General features: G+C 44.8%; 1 protein-coding gene across 1 annotated transcript; it reads right to left on the reverse strand.

Annotated features, from left to right (window-relative positions):
• Nucleotides 1-227: 227 nt before the first annotated feature.
• Nucleotides 228-25,637, reverse strand: LOC120030397 (NXPE family member 3-like). The gene is made up of 6 exons (XM_038975787.1): nucleotides 25,421-25,637; nucleotides 6,662-6,773; nucleotides 5,791-6,548; nucleotides 5,564-5,634; nucleotides 5,252-5,473; nucleotides 228-1,157 (listed from the first exon to the last, which is right to left on the reverse strand). The coding sequence occupies exons 2-6, from the start codon at nucleotides 6,752-6,754 to the stop codon at nucleotides 607-609; spliced, it is 1,695 nt and encodes a 564-aa protein (XP_038831715.1). The 5' UTR covers nucleotides 6,755-6,773; nucleotides 25,421-25,637; the 3' UTR covers nucleotides 228-606.

Raw genomic sequence — 25,637 nt, forward strand, 5'->3', positions numbered from 1 at the left:
GGAGAAACATTGTTGACCTGGTTGAGCGAGAAGCATGCCGTTTCTGCTGTAGTAGTGGTGCAACCATGACGCCAACAAATCTGCACACCCTTGTTTCTGTAGGGCACTTGGACACAACGGTACAGCGAAACCTTATCATTAAAACTTTTGAGCCCCGTGGGCAGGTGTCCCTTGGGCTGATGTCTTTCTGTCAAACACACAAAAAGATTGACATCACCAGTTTCACACACCTTTGAAAAAATTCCACAAATGGCTTTATTTGATTGAAAAGTGAATTCCTTTCTTTTTTAAAGCAGAGGTACAGTACAAAGAATAAAACCTGTAAGAAAATACTATTTCATTGCAATTTGTTGTACAATCTTTGGAATTTGGAGAGCGCAGCCTGGACAAAAGCTACATGTTGATTTGAGGCAATCTTTCTGTCACTAGATATGTTAGTAGAATGCCATTGTCATTTAGACTCTTCATGGCGTTGAGATGTACTTTTTGCTCGTAGATGTTAAAATTTAGCAGGCTCAAGTGATGAATCATGTAACCTAGTCGGACAACGCTCCACCCATGCTAGTTATTTTGTAAATTGTGCCAGAAATAATTTAACTTTCTCTGCTAGTTCTTCACTGGGCAGACGTGAGAGAGGATAGTGTTTATCATGTTCTTAATGATTGGAGGGTGCGGGTGGATATTGTGTGGGAGGTGGTGGGCAAGGGTCATCTCCCAGGCATCCACTAACTTGATATTCAGGCCCCTGAACATGGCCTTGATCACCCCGTCCAACTGAACCGAAAACCAGTCACTGACGATGAGACTCTCTTTTAGGCTTTGGGCCCGGAGGTTTGCCGAGCGCACCACTACCACAGTCCCCGGAGCCCGGTTCAGAAGCCGCACCACCGCCCTTCGAATGTGGCGGAGTCGACGAATGTAAACCTGCACAGGGAAGGTACAGAAATGGGCCCAAACACTGATGACTACAACAGTGTCTGAGCCCCCGGCCAGGCCATCCAGCTCATTAGCTACATAGCGCAGCTGACTGATGCTGAGAGGGGTCCAGGTGATGGGGGGCCCATGGCTGCGGTACTTCAGCAGAATATTGTGGGGGATGTCCACCGCCATGAAGGGCCCTGCCTTCCCCGGACTTCGAAGGTTGAAATCCTTCAACTCTGTGACAGAGAGAGAGTGAGATTAATGTTGCGAGATATATATGTGACAGAAGCCATGATTACACCTTGCATAAACATGGTTGTCGCCATCGCGATCAAGATTTGATCACTGTCTGATCGAGATTCGTTGTCTACACTTAATTAAATATGTCTCTTCTCTACCCACTTCGTCTGTATTTTGACCAGATTTCCTGGTCCCTACCTGTATGCAACTTAATCGAACCTGCCTTGGACCTCCCATTATGACACAAGCTGTGTAAATCGACAGAAAACGGCACACTTTTATAGACAATAGTTTTATACTCACATCATTACAGCCTACTTTTGTTATCCAACGATTTAAGACTGGGCGCAATAGGCTACTGTCCCGATAACCTCAACCTGTCCACAGCCATACAAATAAATATTCAGTGAATCTCTCCCATCCCTAAAAAGGTCACCACATCTGGATATGTGTATAAAATACAATTATTGCACAGTTTTTACCTCAGTAAAAACAGAAACAGGTTAAGTTAAAGAGTAGGATACAAATTGCATCTCTGAATGGCGCAACATATTATCCAAACATGTCTGGACAGGGTTGTTCTTTACGCATGGATGTTTACATACATTGTCCTTATATTATTGTAATCTTGTATTCTAAATAACCTTTAGTATAGGACAAATCATTGATCATTCGCTAATGGAACCTCAATAATTCTGATAAGCAAGATGAGTGGTCAAATTCTGAAAATGCATGGATAAAAGCAGCAATTGATAAAAAGTGCAAAGAAACATGCATGTAAGTCAAGTGGCTTTATAAAGGAATAAAGTATAAATATAAAGGTATCTTAAAGAGGCCTTCATATTGAAGCCTGCAATATATTGGATAATGGCCTCGCTCATGCTTGCTCATGCTTGCAGAAAGCTACGCGCCTTTACGCATCAGTTTGGACATCTGCTGCACTTTACTGACAGCTGGAAAATGCTCAAAGATTCACAGAATACTATAGAATATAATAGAATCGAAAAGGATTGCAATGCTAATGTATCATTTTCATATCTGATACAGCAACCGAAATAGACTAATCACCACCCATCCACCTTTCATTCTGGCTCGATCTAAAGGTAGCCTACAGGTGGAAAATTAGGCCATACGCTTGTCATGCATTTCTTCTGCAACTCCATCATACTCTGTCCCATACATTCCCAATACATTTGTAGTTCAGTTTAAACTCAGTCCTTGGCCTTTATGTAGCCTACGATGTTTTTGATTTTGCACTGGCATTGGACGTGGGAACGGGATAACTATTTTTTCTCTCATTCGGGAAGATATCTCTTCATAAATAGTTGTATCTCTATAGGCCCATTTTATTCAGGGATTGACGTGGTATGGACTGTGGCATCCGACCACATTGCCAGTAGGCACTTGGCTTCTAATGAAGACCATGATCTTCATTCAACTGGCTGGTGTGATTTATTTTGAGAGGGCGGGACAACCGTGACATTGGACAAATTACACTTTAAAGTGCTTTCAGAAAGTAACAGCAAAACACACAATAACCAATCATGTCAAAGTGGAATTATGTTTTTTAAATGTCTTGAGTCAATAGGTGAAATGAAAGGCTGACATGGCTGGAGTCAATCACTTTGTTATGGCAAGTCTAAAAAAGTTCAGCAGTACACATTTGCTTTTCAAGTCACATAATAAATTGCATGGACTCTGTGTGCAATACTAGTGTTTAACATGATTTTTGAATGACTACCTCACCTCTGTACCCCACAAATACAAATATCTGTAAGGTCCCTCAGTCAAGCAGTGCATTTCGAACACAAATTCAACCACAAAGACAAGGGAGGCTTTCCAATGCCTCGCAAAGAAGGGCACCTATTGGTAGATGAGTAAAAAAAAGCAGACATTGAATATGCCTTTGAGCATGGGGACGTTATTAATTACACTTTGATGGTGTATCAGTATCAATACACCCAGTACAATTGAAGTCATTAAAACTCATTTTTCAACCACTCCACAAATTTGTTGTTAACAAACTATAGTTTTGGCAAGTCAGTTAGGACATCTACTTCGTGCATGACACAAGTAATTTTTCCAACAATTGTTTACAGACAGATTATTTAACCTATAATTCACTGTATCACAATTACAGTGGGTCAGAAGTTTACATACACTAAGTTGACTGTGCCTTTAAACAGCTTGGAAAATTCCAGGAAATGATGTCATGGCTTTAGAAGCTTCTGATAGGCTAATTGACATAATTTGAGTCAATTGGAGGTGTACCCGTGGATGTATTTCAAGGCCTACCTTCAAACTCAGTGCCTCTTTGCTTGAAGTCATGGGAAAATCAAAAGAAATCAGCCAAAAAAAACTGTAGACCTCCACAAGTATGGTTCATCCTTGGGAGCAATTTCCAAACGCCTGAAGGTACCACGTTCATCTGTACAAACAATAGTATGGAAGTATAAACACCATGCTGCACGCAGCTGTCACACCGCTCAGGAAGGAGACATCATCTTGAATTTTCCGAGCTGTTTAAAGGCACAGTCAACTCAGTGTATTCTGACCCACTGGAATTGTGATACAGTGAATTATAAGTGAAATAATCTGTCTGTAAACAATTGTTGGAAAAATGACTTGTGTCATGCACAAAGTAGATGTTCTAACCGACTTGCCAAAACTATAGTTTGTTAATAAGAAATTTCTAGAGTGGTTGAAAAAATAGTTGTAATGACTCCAACCTAAGTGTATGTAAACTTCCAACTTCAACTGTATGTACATGAACTAGTGACTAGTCATCAGGATAGATAACAATAAGGTATTTGAGGTAGACATGTACATGAAGGCAGGGTAAAGTGACTAGTCATCAGGATAGATAATAATAAGGTATTTGAGGTAGATATGTACATGAAGGCAGGGTAAAGTGACTAGACATCAGGATAGATAATAATAAGGTATTTGAGGTAGATATGTACATGAAGGCAGGGTAAAGTGACTAGTCATCAGGATAGATAATAATAAGGTATTTGAGGTAGATATGTACATGAAGGCAGGGTAAAGTGACTAGACATCAGGATAGATAATAATAAGGTATTTGAGGTAGATATGTACATGAAGGCAGGGTAAAGTGACTAGACATCAGGATAGATAATAAGGTATTTGAGGTAGATATGTACATGAAGGAAGGGTAAAGTGACTAGGCATCAGGATAGATAATAATAAGGTATTTGAGGTAGATATGTACATGAAGGCAGGGTAAAGTGACTAGGTATCAGGATAGATAATATGAGTAAAATAAAGAACAGAGCAGCAGCAGCGAATGACGATTATGGAAAGTGTGTGTGTGTGTGTGTGTGAGTGTGTGTCTAATGTGCACGTATGTGTGTTTGTGTTATGTCGGTCTGCGTGTGTGTGTTATGTATGTGCGCATGTAGTGCATGTGAATATGTGTGGGTTTTGTTTAGGAGTGTCAATGTAGTGTTTGTGTATATATAGTCTAGTGAGTGTGTATATGGTTTGCACATATAGTCTAGTGTGTGTGCGTAGGGTTCGTGCAAAATAGAGTCAGTGCAGATAGCTAGGGCACCATTAATTGACTATTTAGCAGTCTGGCAATTTAGCAGTCTGATGACTTGGGGGTAGAAGCTGTTGGTCCGAGAGCCGATGCTCCGGTAACGTTTGCCGGATGGTAGCAGAGTGAACAGTCCATGGCTTGAGTGGTTGGAGTCTGATATAGAGGTCCTGGATGGCAGGGAGCTTGGCCACAGTGATGTACTGGGCTGTCCACATTTGCCATACCATGTGGTGTTGCAGCCAGTCAAGATGCTCTCGATGGTGCAGCTGTAGAACTTTTTGAGGATCCGAGGGCCCATGCCAAATCTTTTCAACCTCCCGAAGGGGAAGAGGTGCTGCCGTGACCTCTTCATGACTGTGCGGGTGTGTGTGGACCATGTTAGGTAATTAGTGATGTGGACGCCAAGGAACTTGAAGCTCTCGACCTGCTCCACAACAGCCCTGTATAAACGGATCTATAGAGAGAGAATTTGAACGCACCTGAAACAGCTGAGTGTGAGATGTAATAGGTTTGGCAAACAGCAGTCACCTGGCAAGAAGCTGATGAGGAACTCATAGTACTGTCTGACGGTGGAGTCTCCGTACATGTACACCACCTTGCCCTTCAAACACTGAGTAATGGCAGTTGGATCATTAAACTGGCGCATCACGACATCACCCAGGGACTGCCATGACCCTTGGAAGTAATACCCAGAGGGAGTGGTCCTGACAGGCGCTGGCTTTGCATGGCTGCTTTCCACCTCTGGTTTGTCTGAAATACGAGAGGAAACATGATGCACCAGCTACCATCACTGTACATACACTCTCCGATTTGTCTTCATACTGCAACAATTTTTCCTACCTTCCTTCTTAGGCAGCACAGTGACACTGTCAGACCCCTTAGCCTGAATATGTGTCTTGAGGTTTACACCACTAAAAAAGTAAAATAATAATTTGAAATGTTTAAAAGCAAGCAATAACAATCACCTGAACAACATTCTGTAATTGTATATTGGGAAAAAGGCTGCATAGGTCTAAGGTAAAACATACACTCATTCCCACGCACACTATTTTTTACGCCACACTAACCTCTGGAAGAGCAGTGCTTCTTTGTCGGTTATCAGATCTTTCTGGTAGCCTGCCTTGAAGTGGTTGATCCGTGTGTCACAGCTCAGCAGCTGCTTAGGCTTGTAGCAGTACCAGGGTTCACCCGTGTGGGGGTCTGTGTAATTGCACAGCGGTTCCTGGTTGGTCGGCAGACAAAGGTTACACATTGTGGTCTCAGACAGTAATCCACAACGGAACAGGCTCTTGTAAAGCACCCGGTTGGGCCGTTCTTCACGTAAGTTTCGTAGAACAGCAACTGCCTCACTAGGATGAACCAGTGTCACCTCCACTTGTACGGACCCCTCCCACAGTAACAGAAAAATGGCAGAGTAGGTCCCATTCTGGTGGTCCAACACCTGTCCTGCAACGCCTGCCCCCAGCTCTGGGGAGTGCAGCCTAGCCAGCAAGAAGTCCCCACCATGGCTCTTGGGACGTCCCTGGAAATCTTTCATAAGGACCAGAGACTCCAGCTGGTCCCCCACGTGCCACTCTCTCCCACCCACTGCTGGCAGCACTGCAAAATGGCTGTGCGCAGGGTCACTGGTCTGTTCCAGGGGTATAGACATGAGCTGGGGCGGAGGCTCTGGCCAGGCAATGGACTCCAGGAGGTAATGCTCCTCCAGAGCTTCCTCAGGTGTGCGCTCCTGGCCCAGGTGGTTACAGCTTTGATTGTGGTCCAGGGGAGTAGGGCCCTCTGAGTGGTTGCTGCATAGTTCCCAGATGCATAGGTCTAACTTCCACTGTGGATGAGAGTAGAGGTCACTGAGGGGAAGAAGGTCGTAGAGTAACACAGGTAGATTGTGATGGAAGTAAGCTTGGACTTGTACTGGGGGAAGATCACTTTCCTCCTCACCTCCAGAATGCTGATGTTGCGGAACAGGAAGAAGAAGCCTGACAGGGTCAGCAGGAGGAAGATGCAGACATATTTGGACAGGCACTTCCACATGGCCCCAGTCTCCAGTCCCCTTTATATGGACACATAGAAGCTGGTAACTGTTAACATGCTTCTCCAATTACCTTAGCTGTATTTGATATCCCAAAACACGGTGTACGTTTATCGGACCTAGACTAGACCCCATACAAATTCATGTTGATCTGGGCGAGGCACACCAGATTAAGAATTTCATCTTAATTTCATATTTTCCCATGTGACTATTGCTTTACCCATTTCGAAAGAAAGTGAGCAGAAAAAAGTTGATCTTCTTGTAAAAATACTATAACAACCTAGCCTCAACAAAAAAATTGCATTTATTGACTAATTAGGCTAATGTCTCTTCTATTCAACTTGATTGCGGATCCTGCAGCACTGACAGCTATGGATCAGGTGACAAAAGCATTTGTTTTGATTGACTGTTGCTTACAACTAGTTTCCCAAAGTAGAAGTTTTTGCAACCGGATGCAACCAAGTTGCAGAGTAATTGCTTATCAGTCGCTTGGGGTGTTACATGAAGCAATCCAAATACAACATAGTTGCAAGCAACTAAATTATCAGGAAAGCTGTAACAAATCAGATCATACACCGGTTTACTAGCTGATTAAACTTTTTTTTCTCCTACAATATTATCTTGTGATTTCACAAGCCTCTGGCTGCTGGTGGGGGAGGCTGGAGGTGTCCCAGGAAAATAATACTTGTGACGCCACATGGCAAGAGTCGAGAACACAGGTAAGCACCTTTTACAGTCCATTGTGACAGAAGCACATAGACCTGGAAGATGACACAGATTACATGGAAATAGCCATGGCACACGTCTGTAGCCATGAAGTGCTTTGAAAGGCTGGTCATGGCTAACATCAACACCATCATCCCAGAAACCCTAGACCCACTCCAATTCACATACCGCCCCAACATATCCACAGATGACGCAATCTCTATTGCACTCCACACTGCCCTTTCCCAACTGGACAAAAGGAACACCTACGTGAGAATGCTGTTCATTGACTACAGCTCAGCGTTCAACACCATAGTGCCCTCAAAGCTCATCAATAAGCTAAAGACCCTGGGACTAAACACCTCCCTTTGCAACTGGATCCTGGATTTCCTGACGGGCCGCCCAAGGTGGTAAGGGTAGACAACAACACATCTGACCCGCTGATCCTCAAAACAGAGGCCCCTCAGGGTTGTGTGCTTAGTCCCCTTGTGTACTCCCTGTTCACCCACGACTATGAGGCCAAGCCCGACTCCAACACCTTAATTAAGATAGCAGACGACACAATGGTGGTAGGCCTGAACGACAACGATGAGACAGCCTATAGGGGGGAGGTCAGAGACCTGGCAGTGTGGTGCCAGGACAACAACCTCTCCCTCAACGTGATCAAGACAAAGGAGATGATTGTGGACTACAGGAAAAGGAGGGCCGAGCACGCCCCCATTCACATGCATTAGTGCAGCAGGACAGGAGCTTCAAGTTCCTTGGTGTCCACATCACCAACAAGCTATCATGGTCCAAACCAACCAAGACAATTGTGAAGAGGGCACGACAATGCCTATTGCCCCTCAGGACACCTGATTTTGCATGGGTCCTCAGATCCTCAAACCTCTACAGCTGCACCATCGAGAGCATCCTGACTGGTTGCATCACCACCTGGTATGGCAACAGCTCGGCATTTGACCGCAAGGCGCTACAGAGGGAAGTGCGTATGGCCTAGTACATCACTGGGGCCAAGCTTCCTGCCATCCAGGACCTCTATACCAGGCGGTGTCAGAGGAAGGCCCTACAAATTGTCAAAGACTCCAGCCACCCTAGTCATAGACTGTTCTCTCTGCTACCGCACGGCAAGCAGTATCAGAGTGTCAAGTCTAGGTCCAAAAGACTCCTTAACAGCTTCTACCCTCATCCCTCAGCTTCTACCCCCTGCTGAACAGTTAATCACATTTGGTACAAATCATGCCTTAAGTTCTAGACCTCAGCTGAATCTGGTAATGAATGGTGTGGCTGTTGAACAAGTTGAGGAGACGGAGTTACCTTAGCTTCTTATGGCTGCAGGGGGCGTTACTGAGTAGCCAGCTAAATCGTGCCCATTTCAAACGGCCTCGTACTCAATTCTTGCTCGTACAATATGCATATTATTGTTATTATTGGATAGAAAACACTCTCTAGTTTCTATAGCCGTTTGAATTATGTCTCTGAGTGAAACAGAACTCATTCTACAGCACTTTTCCTCCCAGTGTGTCAGATTTCAGACATCTTGGCCTCTGGTTCCAGATCAGTTTTAAAAGTTTCTGTAAATCCTATGAGGATACAAACACTGCCCACGCCTTCCTCTAGATGTCAGTAAGTGGTGACAATTTGAATGGAGTCGATTGCGCAATCAGTGCCTCTATAAATGACCAAATACCGGAAGTAGCGTTCTTTTGGACCCTGCGCTCAACGCAAGAAGGACGTCGGACTTGGCTTTTTCCAAGCCTTTGTTTAGCCAGTAATATAGCGCCGGTCATGTTTTTACCCGTTATAGGTGTTAAAAACATCATACGTTAGTTAATTTAAACCGTTTTATAGCAATTTATATCCGTTTAGTGCGATTTTGAGGAAGTTCTATGTGATGCTCTTTGAAGCTTTGGGCACGTTTCGGGGTCCCGGTCGAACGTTAGTGGGCATTTCGACGGACAGAGGACATCTTTCGACCAAAAGAAGATTAGACCCAAGAAAGGATACATTGCCCAAGAATCTGATGGAAGATCACCTCACAGTAAGAAATATTTAATATGATAATTCGTTGTTCTGTCGAAAAATTTTAAACGCATATTCCGCCATTTTGTTTGCTATAGCTTCGCTTGGCGAACCCTGTATTGCACAGTAAGGATAATTTTAGAAATGTAAATCAGCGATTGCATAAAGAACTAATTTGTCTTTCGATTCCTGTCAACCCTGTATTTTTTAGTCAAGTATATGATTAGCTATTGATTAAACTAGATCACTCTGAAAGATGGCGACCGACATTTTCAGGCATGTTTTGCTACTATTTTCATTGTATAACCACGGTTTTTTATGGCTAAATATGCACATTTTCGAACAAACTCTATATGTATGTTGTAATATGATGTTACAGGAGTGTCATCGGAAGAATTCTGAGAAGGTTAGTGAAAAAATTAATATATTTTGGCGATGATTACGTTATCGCTCTCTTTGGCTTGAATCGATGCTCTGGTAACGTTTGCACATGTGGTATGCTAATATAACGATTTATTGTGTTTTCGCTGTAAAACACTTAGAACATCTGAAATATTGTCTGAATTCATAAGATCTGTGTCTTTCCATTGCTGTGAGTTGTGTATTTTTAAGAAATGTTTTATGATTAGTAATTAGGTAATACACGTTGCTCTGTGTATTTATTCTAGTCGAGTTGTGATGGTGGGTGCAATTGTAAACTAGGATTTCTACCTGAAATATGCACATTTTTCTAACAAAACCTATCCTATACAATAAATATGTTATCAGACTGTCATCTGATGAGGTTTTTTCTTGGTTAGTGGCTATCAATATCTTTATTTGGCCGAATTGGTGATAGCTAGTGGTGGAGAGAAAAAATGGTGGACAAAGAAAAATGGTGTATTTTGCTAACGTGGTTAGCTAATAGATTTACATATTGTGTCTTCCCTGTAAAACATTTTAAAAAACAGAAATGATGGGTTTATTCACAAGATCTGTATCTTTCATCTGGTGTCTTGGACTTGTGATTTAATGATATTTAGATGCTACTATTTAATTGTGACGATATGCTAGCGATGCTAATCAGTGTGGGGGGGGTGGGGGGATGTTGTCATAGGTGTACCGATATCGGGCTTGCAGCCATAACAGGTTATTAAATTGAAACTGTCATTGTCAATGCAGGCTCTAGTTTTGTCTAATCTTGATTATTGTCCAGTCGTGTGGTCCAGTGCTGCAACGAATGACCTAGTTAATCTGCAGCTGGCCCAGAACAGAGCGACACATTTTGCTCTTCCTTGTAATCAGAGGGCTGATATAAATACTATACATGCCAGTCTCTCTTGGCTAAGAGTTGAGGAGAGACTGACTGCATCAATTCTTATTTTTATAAGAAACAATGTTTTGAAAATCCCAAATTGTTTTCGTAGTCAATTTACACACAGCTCTGACACACACACTTATCCCACCAGACATGCCACCAGGGGTCTTTTCACAGTTCCAAAGTCCAAAACAAATTCAAGAAAGCGTACAGTATTATATAGAGCCCTTATTGCATCTCATGTTGCTCAAATAAACAGCAAACCTGGTTTCAAAAAACATATGAAGCAACACCTCACGGCACAACGCCTCTCCCCTATTGGACCTAGATAGTTTGTGTGTATGCATTGATATGTAAGCTACGTGTGCCTTTTGAAAAAATGTATGTAGTTCTGTCCTTGAGCTGTTCTTGTCTATAGATGTTCTGTATTATGTCATGTTTCATGTTTTGTGTGGACCCCAGGAAGAGTAGCTGCTGCTTTTGCAACAGCTAATGGGGATCCTAATAAAATACCAAAATACCTGGCTTATTTGCATTGACCCCCCGTTTTTTTGTTTTTACACTGCTGTTACTCACTGTTTTATCTATGCATAGTCACTTTACCCCTACCTACATGTACATATAACCTCAATTTCTTTGACTAACCTGTACCCCTTCACATTGACTTGGTACCGGTGCCCCCTGTATATAGCCTTGTTATTGCTATTTTATTGTGTTACTTTCTTTCTTTAGTTTATTTACTAAATATTTTCTTAACTCTTATTTTTCTTGACTGCATTCTTGGTTAAATCAAATCAACAGATGTAGACATTACAGTGAAATGCTTACTTACAGGCTCTAACCAACAGTGCAAAAAAGGTATTAGGTGAACAATAGGTAAGTAAAGAAATAAAACAACAGTAAAAAGACAGGTTATATACAGTAGCGAGGCTATAAAAGTAGCGAGGCTACATACAGACACTGGTTAGTCAGGCTAATTGAGGTAGTATGTACATGTAGATATGATTAAAGGGATGCATATATGATGAACAGAGAGTAGCAGCAGCGGACTTGTAAGTAAGCATTTCATGGTGAGGTCTACACCGGTTGTATTCGGTGCATGTGACAAATAATATTTGATTTGATTTATTCTCTCTTGAAATAGGAGTTCTCATTCCTTGAGTTTTTAGGCTAGGCCAGTGGTTCTCAAACTGTATAGCCCCGTAGCCCTTCAAACATTCAACCTACAACTGCGTACCCCTCTAGCACCAGGGTCAGCGTACTCTCAAATGTATTTTGCCATCATTGTAAGCCTGCCACACACACACACATTATACGATACATTTATTAAACATAAGAATGAGTGTGAGTTTTGTGACAATCCGGCATGTGGGAAGTGACAAAGAGCTGTTATAGGACCAGGGCACAAATAATAATCAATAATTTTGCTCTTTATTTTAACCATCTTACATATAAAACCTTATTTGTTCATCAAAAATGGTGAATAACTCACCACAGGTTAATGAGAAGGGTGTGCTTGAAAGGATGCAATGTTGGGTTGTATTGGAGAGAGTCTCAGTCTTAAATCATTTCCCACACACAGTCTGCGCATGTATTTAGTTTTCATGCTAGTGATGGCCGAGAATCCACTCTCACATAGGTACTTGGTTGCAAAGGGCATCAGTGTATTAACAGTGCGAATTGCCAAGGCAGGATACTCTGAGCGCAGCCCTATCCAGAAATCTGGCAGTGGCTTCTGGTTAAATGTAATTTTCACAGAACCGCTTGTTGAAATTTTGATGAGGCTCTCTTGTTCAGATATCGGAAAGTGGACTGGAGGCAGGGCATGAAAGGGATAACGAATCCAGTTGTTTGTGTAGTCCGTTTCGGGAAAGTACCTGCGTAATTGCGCAACAAACTCACTCAGGTGTTTTGTTATATCACATTTGACATTGTCCGTAAGATTGAGTTCATTTGCACACAAAAAAAATCCTACAATGATGGAAAGACCTGTGAGTTGTCCTTGTTAATGCAGACAGAGAAGAGCTCCAACTTCTTAATCATAGTCTCAATTTTGTCCCGCACATTGAATATAGTTGCGGAGAGTCCCTGTAATCCTAGATTCCTAAAAAACATCACCCAGATACGCCAGTTGTGTGAGAAACTCGTCATCATGCAAGTGGTCAGACAAGTGAAAATTATTGTTAGTAAAGAACTTTAAGCTCGTCTCTCAATTTAAAAAAAAACGTGTCAATACTTTGCCCCTTCATAACCTGCACACTTCTGAATGTTGTAAAAGTCCGTTTGATGTCACAAAGCTGTCCAGTACTTTAAAAAATATCCTCTCCTGGCTTCCAGTGGTTTTCAGAAGAGGATGTCTTCCTTAATTGACCTCCCATAAATGTAACGTACATATACCAGGAGCTGTGCCAGGCCCGCCACATCTGACTCATCCAGCTGTAACGCATAGAATTCACTGGCTTGTATGCAAAGCAGTAATTGTTTCAAAACATCTCCTGCCATGTCACTGATGAATCGTGAAGCAGTGCCGTTTGATGAAGGCATTGTCTGTGTAGTTTTATTAGCCTTTTCCCCCTGCATTGTCCCAGCCATATCTGAGGCAGCAGAAAGAATTAAGTCCTCCACAATAGTATGGGGCTTGCCTGTCCTAGCCACTCGGTAGCTTACCATGAGATGCTTCTAGCCCCTTCTTATTAATGGTATCTGTTGCTATACATGTCTTACTACTCGAAAGTCGTCTTAATTCTCGCCAAAAAAACTCCTGTTCTTTTTTTTCAAATTGGCATGTTTCGTTTCTAAATGTCTGCGCAAGAGTGAAGGTTTGCCGTGAGAAAGTAACGGATAACGTGACTGGATGTTAATTATTTGACTAGGCTACCTGTATTTGACATTGTGTTGTTATTTCGCTGAACACCTAGATGGTTTAATTTTATTTTTGGCAGTAAAACGAGGCTACTCAGGCAAGAAAAAAACATCACCCAAATGTATAGCCTTGTTGTAAAATCTAAACGGACTGTTATTATTTGGCGTACCCCCGACTACATTGCGCGTACCTCAGTTTGGGAATAGCCGGCCTAGGCTATATGCCTATGATCGAATCCAACACAGGTACAGTAGGCGGCATTGTTTTCAAATAGGACAGAGGTCAAATAAACCATAGCCTATACAGCCCAATACAATTGTTAGCCAACAACTTAACTTAGCAAAGTTGGGAAGATCATAACAATTCCTCTAATTCCCTTTCTACAAATGACCCACTCAATCTCTAGACAAGATCTGATTCACTCAATACCCATGCACTTTGTTTGAACCTTGTGATAAAATCGTCTGTAAGCAGCAACGGTAATACTGCCAAGACAAATGACATTGACAACGTGATGTAATTGTGAAACACAACCCAGTTAATAAATGTAGAATGTAGTTGCATTTATGCATTGCTACGATGTTTTTTCATGACCACTATAGCCCATACATAACGCTGGCTTGCAGTTAAACTTATCAACCCTAAAGACACTTTCTAACATGACATTTCAGAATTCCAAAGGTAACAGTGCACAATTTAAAAGCAATTTTTTACCAGCATTGCTCCCGTAGAGGTCAGACAAATAGACTTCCTAATTTGACAAGCTACAGTACAGTTGAAGTCGAAGTTTACATAGATACACCTTAGCTAAATACGTTTAAACAAATCCTGACTGTCACGCCCTGACCATAGTTTGCTTTGTATGTTTTATGTTTTGGTTGGTCAGGGTGTGATCTGTGTGGGCATTCTATGTTGTATGTCTGGTTTGTATATTTCTATGTGTTTGGCCTGATATGGTTCTCAATCAGAGACAGGTGTTTTGCGTTGTCTCTGATTGGGAACCATATTTAGGTAGCCTGTTTTGTATTGTGGGTTGTGGGTTATTGTCTATGTCATGTTGCATGTTAGCACAGTGTTTATATAGCAGTCACGTTCGTCTTATTCGTTTTGTTGTTTTTGTTTAAGTGTTCTTCATTAAAAATTGAAGAATGTATTCAAACCACGCTGTGCTTTGGTCCGATCCTTACTCCTCCTCAGACGAAGAGGATTACGACGTTCGTGACAGAATAACCCACCAAAATAGGACCAAGCAGCGTGGTAACGGGCAGGAGCAGGAGAGGCAGCGATGTCAGGAAAAATGGACTTGGGAGGAGATTCTGGACGGTAAGGGACCCTGGGCACAGGCTGGTGAATATCGCCGCCCAAAAGCTGAGCTGGAGGCAGCGAAAGGGGAGAGGCGGCGGTATGAGGAGGCTGCACGTAAGCACGTCTGGAAGCCAGAGAGGCAGCCCCAAAAATTTCTTGGGGGGGGTACACGGGGAGTGGTGTTAAGCCAGGTAGGAGACCTGAGCCAACTCCCCGTGCTTACCGTGGAGAGCGTCGTACCGGGCAGGCACCGTGTTATGCGGTGGAGCGCACAGTGTCCCCGGTGCGTGTGCATAGCCCGGTGCGGTACATTCCAGCACCTCGTACCGGCCGGGCTAGAGTGGGCATCGAGCCAGGTGCCATGAAACCGGCTCTACGCATCTGGTCACCAGTGCGTCTCATTGGGCCGGGGTACATGGCACCAGCCCTACGCATGGTGTCCCCGGTTCGCCAGCACAGCCCAGTGCGGGCTATTCCACCTCGCCGCACTGGCCAGGCTACGGGGAGCGTTCAGCCAGGTAGGGTTGGGCAGGCTCGGTGCTCGAGATCTGTAGTGCGTCTCCACGGTCCGGTATATCCGGTGCCTTCTCCATGCACCAGTCAGCCTGTGGCAGTCCCTTGCACCAGCCCAGTACCACCAGTGCCAACACCACGCACCAGGCTTCCTGTGCGTCTCCAGAGTCCAGTACGCCCTGTTCCTCCTCCCCGCACTCGCCCAGTGGTGCGTGTTCCCAGCCCGGTACCACCAGTTCCGGCACCACGCACCAGGCCTACAGTGCGCCTCGGCAAGCCTGAGCTGCCCGTCTGTCCAGCGCCGCCTGAGCTGCCCGTCTGTCCAGCGCCGCCTGAGCTGCCCGTCTGTCCAGCGCCGCCTGAGCTGCCCGTCTGCCCAGCGCCGCCTGAGCTGCCCGTCTGCCCAGCGCCGCCTGAGCTGCCCGTCTGCCCAGCGCCGCCTGAGCTGCCCGTCTGCCCAGCGCCGCCTGAGCCGCCCGTCTGCCCAGCGCCGCCTGAGCCGCCCGTCTGTCCAGCCCTGCCTGAGCCGCCCGTCTGTCCAGCGCCGCCTGAGCCGCCCGTCTGTCCAGCCCTGCCTGAGCCGCCCGTCTGTCCAGCGCCGCCTGAGCCGCCCGTCTGTCCAGCGCCGTCAGAGCCGCCCGTCTGTCCAGCGCCGTCAGAGCCGCCCATCTGTCCTGAGCCGCTAGAGCCGCCCGCCAGTCAGGAGCCGCCAGAGCCGCCCGCCAGTCAGGAGCCGCCAGAGCCGCCCGCCAATCAGGAGCCGCCAGAGCCGCCCGCCAGTCAGGAGCCGCCAGAGCCGCCCGCCAGTCAGGAGCCGCCCGCCAGTCAGGAGCTGCCAGAGCCGCCCGTCAGTCATGAGCTGCCCTTCAGTCATGAGCAGCTCTTTAGTCATGAGCTACCTCTCAGTCATGAGCTGCCCTTCAGTCATGAGCTGCCTTTCAGTCATGAGCTGCCTTTCAGTCATGAGCTGCCCTTCAGTCCGGAGCTGCCCCTCAGTCCAGTGGGGGGGGGGGGGTACTGTCACGCCCTGACCATAGTTTGCTTTGTATGTTTTATGTTTAGGTTGGTCAGGGTGTGATCTGTGTGGGCATTCTATGTTGTATGTCTGGTTTGTATATTTCTATGTGTTTGGCCTGATATGGTTCTCAATCAGAGACAGGTGTTTTGTGTTGTCTCTGATTGGGAACCATATTTAGGTAGCCTGTTTTGTATTGTGGGTTATTGTCTATGTCATGTTGCATGTTAGCACAGTGTTTATATAACAGTCACGTTCGTCTTATTCGTTTTGTTGTTTTTGTTTAAGTGTTCTTCATTAAAAATGGAAGAATGTATTCAAACCACGCTGTGCTTTGGTCCGATCCTTACTCCTCCTCAGACGAAGAGGATTACGACGTTCGTGACACTGACATTTAATGCGAGTTAAAAAAAACGTCTTAGGTCAGTTAGGATCACCACTTCATTTTAAGAATGTGAAATGTCAGAATAATAGCAGAGAGAATGATTTATTTCAGCTTTTATTTCTTTGATTACATTCCCAGTGGGTCAGAAGTTACATACACTCAATTAGTATTTGGTAGCATTGCCTTTAAATTGTTTTACTTGGCTCAAACATTCCGGGTAGCCTTCCACAAGCAATAAGTTGGGTGAATTTTGGCCCATTCCTCCTGACAGAGCTGGTGTAACAGAGTCAGGTTTGTAGGCCTCCTTGCTCGCACACGCTTTTTCAGTTCTGCCCACACATTTTCTATAGGGTTAAGGTCACGGCTTTGTGATGGCCACTCCAATTCCTTGACTTTGTTGCCCTTAAGCCATTTTGCCACAACTTTGGAAGAATGCTTGGGGTCATTGTCCATTTGGAAGACCCATTTGCGACCAAGCATTAACTTCCTGACTGATGTCTTGAGATGTTGCTTCAATATATGCACATCATTTTGCTCCCTCATGATGCCATCTATTTTGTGAAGTGTACCAGTACCTCCTGCAGCAAAGCACCCCCACAAAATGATGCTGCCACCCCCGTGCTTCACGGTTGGGATGGTGTTCTTCGGCTGGCAAGCCTCCCCATTTTTCCTCCAAACATAACGATGGTTATTATGGCCAAACAGTTCTATTTTTGTTTCATCAGATCAGAGAACATTTCTCAAAAGTACGATCTTTGTCCCCATGTGCAGTTGCAAGCCATAGTCTGGTGGTTTTATTGCGGTTTTGGAGCAGTGGCTTCTTCCTTGCTGAGCGGCCTTTCAGGTTATGTCAATATAGGATTCGTTTTACTGTGGATATGGATTCTTTTGTACCCGTTTCCTTCAGCATCTTCACAAGGTCCTTTGCTGTTGTTCTGGGATTGATTTGCACTTTTCGCATCTCTAGGAGACAGAACGCGTCTCCTTCCTGAGCAATATGATGGCTGCGTGGTCCCATGGTGTTTATACTTGCATACTATGGTTTGTACAGATGAACGTGTTTTCCTTCAGGCATTTGGAAATTGCTCCCAAGGATGAACCAGACTTGTGGAGGTCTACAAAGATTTCTCTGAGTTCTTGGCTGATTTCTTTAGATTTTCCAATAATGTCAAGTCTTGAGTTTGAAGGTAGGCCTTGAAATACATCCACAGGTACACCACCAATTGACTCAAATTATGTCAATTAGCATATCAGAAGCTTCTAAAGCCTTGACATCATTTTCTGGAATTTTCCAAGCTGTTTAAAGGCTCAGTCAAGTTAGTGTATGTAAACTTCTGACCCACTGGAATTGTGATACAGTGAATTATAAGTTAAATAATCTGTCTGTTAACAATTGTTGGAAAAAATACTTGTGTCATGCAGAAAGTAGATGTCCTAACCGACTTGCCAAAACTACAGTTTGTTAACAAGAAATGTGTGAAGTGGTTGAAAAATGAGTTTTAATGACTCCATCCTAACTGTATGTAAACTTCCGACTTCAACTGTATATTCTCGTGGCCACTGCTTTTCTCTCAATCACTGCCATGCATTCTATTTCCAGCGTAAGCACACTCGTTCACATGCAAATAAACAAACAATCATTAACAAACCAAGTTTGGTTAGACTTTGTTACCCTCTGTCTTTCAATGTGCAATTTGCAAAACAAACAAAGCTTGACCAACAGTGTATTCGGAAAGTATTCAGGCCCCTTTACTTTTTCTACATTTTGGTACATTACAAACTTATTCTGAAATGGATTAAATTGTTTCCCCCTCCCCCTCATCAATCTAAATACAATACCCCATAATGACAACGCAAAAACAGGTTTTTAGATTTTTTTGCATATGTATGTATATATATATTAAAAACGTAAATGTATATTAGTATTAAAACCCTTTACTCAGTACTTTGTTGAAGCACCTTTGGCAGCGATTACAGCCTCGTGTCTTCTTGGGTGTGACGCTACAAGCTTGACACACCTGTATGTGGGGAGTTTCTCCCATTCTTCTTTTTAGATCATCTCAAGGTCTGTCAGGTTGGATGGGAAGCGTCGCTGCGCAGCTTTTTTCAGGTCTCTCCAGAGATGTTAGATCAGGTTCAAGTCCGGGGTCTGGCTGGGCCACTCAAGGACATTCAGAGACTTGTCCCAAAGCCACTCCTGCGTTCATTGCTGTGTGCTTAGGGTCGTTGTCCTGTTGGAAGGTGAACCTTCACACCAGTCTGAGGTCTTGAGTACTCTGGAGTCGACCGATTATGATTTTTCAACACCGATACCGATTATTGGAGGACCAAAAAAGCCGATACCGATTATTGGAGGACCAAAAAAGCCGATACCGATTAATCGTCCGTTTTATTATAATTTTTTTTTTTACATTTATTTGTAATAATGACAATTACAACAATACTGAATGAACACTTATTTTAACTTAATATAATACATCAATAAAATCAATTTAGCGTCAAATAAAATTAAACATGTTCAATTTGGTTTAAATAATGCAAAAACAAAGTGTTGGAGAAGAAAATGAAAGTGCAATATCTGCCATGTAAAAAAGCTAACGTTTAAGTTCCTTGCTCAGAACATGAGAACATATGAAAGCTGGTGGTTCCTTTTAACATGAGTCTTCAATATTCCCAGGTAAGAAGTTTTAGGTTGTAGTTATTATAGGAATTATAGGACAATTTCTCTCTATACGATTTGTGTTTCATATACCTTTGACTATTGGATGTTCTTATAGGCACTTTAGTATTGCCAGTGTAACAGTATAGCTTCTGTCCCTATCCTCGCTCCTACCTGGGCTCGAACCAGGAACACATCGACAACAGCCACCCTCGAAGCAGCGTTACCCATCGCTCCACAAAAGCCACGGCCCTTGCAGGGCAAGGGGAACTGTCACGTTCCTGACCTGTTTTCCTTTGTTATGTATTTGTTTTAGTTGGTCAGGGCGTGAATTGGGTGGGTTGGTCTAGGTTTCTATTTCTATGTGGGGTTTTGTGTTCGGCCTGGTATGATTCTCAATCAGAGACAGGTGTGTATCGTTTGTCTCTGATTGAGAGTCATACTAAGGCAGCCTGGGTTTCACTTGTGTTTTGTGGGTGTTTGTTCCTGTGTCAGCGTTTGGGCCACACAGGACTGTTGCAGGTTAGTCACGTTTGTTGTTTTGTTAATTTGTAGTGTTTGTTGGTTTGCCATTAAATAATGAACACTTACCAATCCGCATCTTGGTCCGATCCATGCTCCTCCTCGTCTGAGGAGGAGAACGACATTGACAGCCGTTACAGAAACACCCACCAAACCAGGACCAAGCGGATTGGAGAAGGACGGAGAGAACAACAGCAATGGGGAAAAGAGGAATGGACTTGGGAGGAGATCCTAGACGGTAAAGGACCCTGGGCAGAGCCAGTGGAGTGTCGCCGCCCCAAAGCGGAGCTGGAGGCAGCGAAAGCGGAGAGGAGGTTGTATGAGGCTAAGGCAAGGCAGAGCGGCTGGAAGCCCGAGAGGCTCACCCAAAAATTTCTTGGGGGGGGGGGGGGGGGGGGGGCTAAAGGGGAGTGTGGCGAAGCCGGGTTGGTTACCTGAGCCAACTCCCCGGGCTTACCGTGGAGTGAGAGGGCGTCGTACTGGTCAGACACCGTGTTATGCGGTAAAGCGCACGGTGTCCCCAGTACGCGTGCTTAGCCCAGTGCGGGCTATTCCACCTTGCCGCACTGGGAGGGCTAGGTTGGGCATCGAGCCGGATGTCATGAAGCCGGCCCAACGTATCTGGCCTCCAGTACGTCTCCTCGGGCCGGCGTACATGGCACCAGCCTTACAGGTGGTGTCCCCGGTTCGCCTGCATAGCCCAGTGCGGGTTATTCCACCTCGCCGCACTGGCAGGGCTACGGGGACCATTCAACCTGGTAAGGTTGGGGAGGTTTGGTGCTCAAGAGCGCGTGTCCTCCTTCACGGTCCGGTATATCCGGCGCCACCTTCCCACCCCAGCTCAGTACCACCAGTGCCTACTCCACGCACCAGGCTTCCAGTGCGTTTCCAGAGCCCTGTTCCTCCTCCACGCACTCTCCCTATGGTGCGTGTCTCCAGCTCAGTGCCTCCAGTTCCGATACCACGCACCAGGCCTACTGTGCGCCTCAGCAGGTCAGAGTCGGCCGTCTGCCCAACGCCGCCTGCACTGCTCGTCTGTCCAGCGCCGTCTGAACTGCCTGCCTGCCCAGCACCATCTGAGCCATCCGTCTGCCCAGCGCCGTCTGAGCCATCCGTCTGCCCAGCGCCGTCTGAGCCATCCGTCTGCCCAGCGCCGTCTGAGCCATCCGTCTGCCCAGCGCCATCTGAGCCATCCGTCTGCCCAGCGCCATCTGAGCCATCCGTCTGCCACGAGCCTTCAGAGCCGCCCGTCTGTCCCGAGCCATTAGAGCCGTCCGTCAGTCAGGAGCCGCTAGAGCCGTCCGTCAGTCAGGAGCTGCCAGAGACGCCAGCCAGTCAGGAGCTGCCAGAGACGCCAGCCAGTCAGGAGCTGCCAGAGACGCCAGCCAGTCAGGAGCTGCCAGATCCGCCAGCCAGTCAGGAGCTGCCAGATCCGCCAGCCAGTCAGGAGCTGCCAGAACTGCCCTTCAGTCATGAGCTGCCCTTCAGTCATGAGCTGCCCTCCAGTCATGAGCTGCCCTCCAGTCATGAGCTGCCCTACAGTCATGAGCTGCCCTACAGTCATGAGCTGCCCTACAGTCATGAGCTGCCCTCCAGTCATGAGCTGCCCTCCAGTCATGAGCTGCCCTCCAGTCATGAGCTGCCCTACAGTCATGAGCTGCCCTACAGTCATGAGCTACCCTACAGTCATGAGCTGCCCTACAGTCATGAGCTGCCACTCAGTCCGGAGCTGCCACTCAGTCCGGAGCTGCCACTCAGTCCGGAGCTGCCCCTTATCCTGGTGCTGCCCCTTATCCTGGTGCTGCCCCTTATCCTGGTGCTGCCCCTTATCCTGGTGCTGCCCCTTATCCTGGTACTGCCCCTCAGTCAACTGCTACCCCTCAGTCTGTTACTGCCTTTTGGAATAGCGGGATTGACATGGAGGGTGAATATTGGGAGGAGGCCACGGAAGCGGGGGTTGACTATGGTGGGGTGGGGACCACGACCAGCGCCAGAGCCGCCACCGTGGACAGACGCCCACCCAGACCCTCCCCTAGACTTTGTGCTGGTGCGCCCGGAGTTCGCACCTTAAGGGGGGGGTTCTGTCACGTTCCTGACCTGTTTTCCTTTGTTATGTATTTGTTTTAGTTGGTCAGGGCGTGAATTGGGTGGGTTGGTCTAGGTTTCTATTTCTATGTGGGGTTTTGTGTTCGGCCTGGTATGATTCTCAATCAGAGACAGGTGTGTATCGTTTGTCTCTGATTGAGAGTCATACTAAGGCAGCCTGGGTTTCACTTGTGTTTTGTGGGTGTTTGTTCCTGTGTCAGCGTTTGGGCCACACAGGACTGTTGCAGGTTAGTCACGTTTGTTGTTTTGTTAATTTGTAGTGTTTGTTGGTTTGCCATTAAATAATGAACACTTACCAATCCGCATCTTGGTCCGATCCATGCTCCTCCTCGTCTGAGGAGGAGAACGACATTGACAGCCATTACAGGAACAACCACTCCAAGTCTCAGAGCGACTGACGTTTGAAACGCTATTAGCGCGCACCCCGCTAACTAGCTAGCCATTTCACATCGGTTACACCAGCCTAATCTCGGGGGTTGATAGGCTTGAAGTCATAAACAGAGCAATGCTTGAAGCACAGCGACGAGATGCTGGCAAAACGCACGAAAGTGCTGTTTGAATGAATGCTTACGAGCCTGCTGGTGCCTACCATCGCTCAGTTAGACTGCTCTATCAAATATCAAATCATAGACTTAATTATAACATAATAACACACAGAAATACAAGCCTTAGGTCATTAATATGGTCGAATACGGAAACTATCATCTCGAAAACAAGACCTTTATTCTTTCAGTGAAATACGGAACCGTTCCGTATTTTATCTAACGGGTGGCATCCATAAGTCTAAATATTCCTGTTACATTGCACAACCTTCAATGTTATCTCATAATTACGTAAAATTCTGGCAAATTAGGCGGCCCAAACTGTTGCATATACACTGACTCTGCGTGCAATGAACGCAAGAGAAGTGACACAATTTCACCTGGTTAATATTGCCTGCAAACCTGGATTTCTTTTAGCAAAATATGCAGGTTTAAAAATATATACTTCTTTGTATTGATTTTATGAAAGGCATTGATGTTTATGGTTAGGTACAGTCGTGCAACGATTGCTTTTTTCGCAAATGCGCTTTTGTTAAATCATCCCCCGTTTGGCGAAGTTGGCTGTCTTTGTTAGGAAGAAATAGTCTTCACAGAGTTTGAAACGAGCCAGGTTAGCAGGCAATATTAACTAAATATGCAGGTTTAAAAATATATACTTGTGTATTGATTTTAAGAAAGGCATTGATGTTTATGGTTAGGTACACATTGGAGCAAGACAGTCCTTTTTCGCGAATACGCACCGCATTGATTATATGCAACGCATGACACGCTAGATAAACTAGTAATATCATCAACCATGTGTAGTTAACTAGTGATTATGATTGATTAATTGTTTTTTATAAGATAAGTTTAATGCTAGCTAGCAACTTACCTTGGCTTCTTACTGCATTCGCGTAACAGGCAGTCTCCTCGTGGAGTGCAATGTAATCAGGTGGTTAGAGCGTTGGACTAGTAACTGAAAGGTTGCAAGATTGAATCCATGAGCTGACAAGGTAAAAATCTGTCATTCTGCCCCTGAACAAGGCAGTTAACCCACCGTTCCTAGGCCGTCATTGCAAATAAGAATGTGTTCTTAACTGACTTGCCTAGTTAAATAAAGGATAAATAAAGGTGTATTCGGTGTCCAAAAATACCGATTTCCGATTGTTATGAAAACTTGAAATGGGCCCTAATTAATCGGCCATTTCCGATTAATCGGTCGACCTCTACTCTGGAGCAGGTTTTCATCAAGAATCTCTCTCACTTTCCTCGATCCTGACTATTCTCCCAGTCCCTGCTGCTGAAAAACAGCCCCACAGCATGATTCTGCCACCGCCATGCTTCACTGTAGGGATGGTGCCAGGTTTCCTCAAGACGTGACTCTTGCCATTCAGGCCAAAGAGTTCAATCTTGGTTTCATCAGACCAGACAATCTTGTTTCTCATGGTCTGAGAGTCTTTTTGTGCCTTTTGTCATAATCCAAGTGGGCTGTCATGTGCCTTTTACTGAGGAGTGGCTTCCATCTGGCCACTCTATCATAATGGCCTGGTTGGTGGAGTGCTGCAGAGATGGTTGTCCTTCTGGAAGGTTCTCCCATCTCCACAGAAGAACTCTGGAGCTCAGTCAGTGACCATCGGGTTCTAGGTCCCTTCCCTAACCAAGGACCTTCTCCTCCGATTGTTCAGTTTGGCCGGGCGGCCAGCTCTAGGAAGAGTGTTGGTGGTTCCAAACTTCTTCCATTTAAGAATGATGGAGGCCGCTGTGTTCTTGGGGACCTTCAATGCTGCATAAATGTTTTGGTACCCTTCTCCAGATCTGTGCCTCTGACAGAATCCTGTCTCGGAACTCTACGGACAATTCCTTCGACCTGATGGCTTGGTTTATGCTCTGACATGCACTGTCAACTCTGCGACCTTATATAGACAGCTGTGTGCCTTTCCAAATCATGTCCAATAAATTGAATTTACCAATGGTAGACTCCAATCAAGTTGTAGAAACATCAAGGATGGTCAATGGAAACAGGATGCACCTGAGCTCAATTTCGAATCTCATAGCAAAGGGTCTGAATACTTATGTAAATGAGGTATTTCTGCTTTTTTATTTTTTATAAATTAGTAAACATTTCTAAAACCTGTTTTTGCTTTATCATTATGGGGTATTGTGTGTAGATTGATTCGTATTTTTTTGTATTTAATGCATTTTAGAATAAGGCTGTAATGTATGTGGAAAAAAGTTAAGGGGTCTGAATACTTTCCAAATGCACTATAAATTATCATTGGGTAGGATAGGCAGATAGGGTAAATTTGAGCGCAACCCTTCATGTTTCATGTTGAAATCATCTAACAATTAACATTATTGAGCAACACAATCCATTTTAGAAATGTTGGTATAATTTGGACACGAAACATGCTAATATGTGGGATACTGATTTACATTGAATTTTGGGCACACACAAATAATAAAAAGTTAACATTTGGAGATAGTGGTTTGTTTGTAATTTGGGTGACATTTTCCCTTTAAAGAGGCTATACATACAGTTACTCTATACATCATTTTTGGTTATTGAACAGATATTTCACAGCCGTTTAAATTGTACAATGATTCTCTACACTAGTTTTGTGACATAAACTGAAACCACGCAAACTGCTAATAATCCATACAACCAGGAAATGGCTGAGCAATTACTTTTGTACTTTAACTTTCCATTTATATTTCTTGAAATCAACTTGTAATGTACCATGCAATGTACCTCTGTTACCTGATTTAGCCACAGAATCCTTATAGCGAAGACGGACCAAAAGAACGCTACCGACTGACTGGGTTGTCTGCTGCAATCTTGTACTTGTTTAATTAAAATACTAATGCGGAAAGGTAATAGTAGAACAACCGAACCGGACGATGTTGATTGGAAGGTGGAAAGGCGCAATCATATCCAATGAGGTTACTAGGTAAAAGTGTGAGAGCAGGTCTCTAGA

This window comes from Salvelinus namaycush, chromosome 36 (assembly GCF_016432855.1).
Source record: "Salvelinus namaycush isolate Seneca chromosome 36, SaNama_1.0, whole genome shotgun sequence".
Taxonomy (NCBI): domain Eukaryota; kingdom Metazoa; phylum Chordata; class Actinopteri; order Salmoniformes; family Salmonidae; genus Salvelinus; species Salvelinus namaycush.

What these genes read in the sequence shown, in the direction of transcription:
- LOC120030397 (XM_038975787.1), bottom strand. Translation starts at nt 6,754, where the DNA reads ATGTGGAAGTGCCTGTCCAAATATGTCTGCATCTTCCTCCTGCTGACC. An exon ending in GCAACATCAGCATTCTGGAG is followed by an intron (nt 6,549 to 6,661) that starts GTGAGGAGGAAA and finishes TCTCATCCACAG; the next exon opens with TGGAAGTTAGACCTATGCAT. An exon ending in GAAGCACTGCTCTTCCAGAG is followed by an intron (nt 5,635 to 5,790) that starts GTTAGTGTGGCG and finishes TTACTTTTTTAG; the next exon opens with TGGTGTAAACCTCAAGACAC.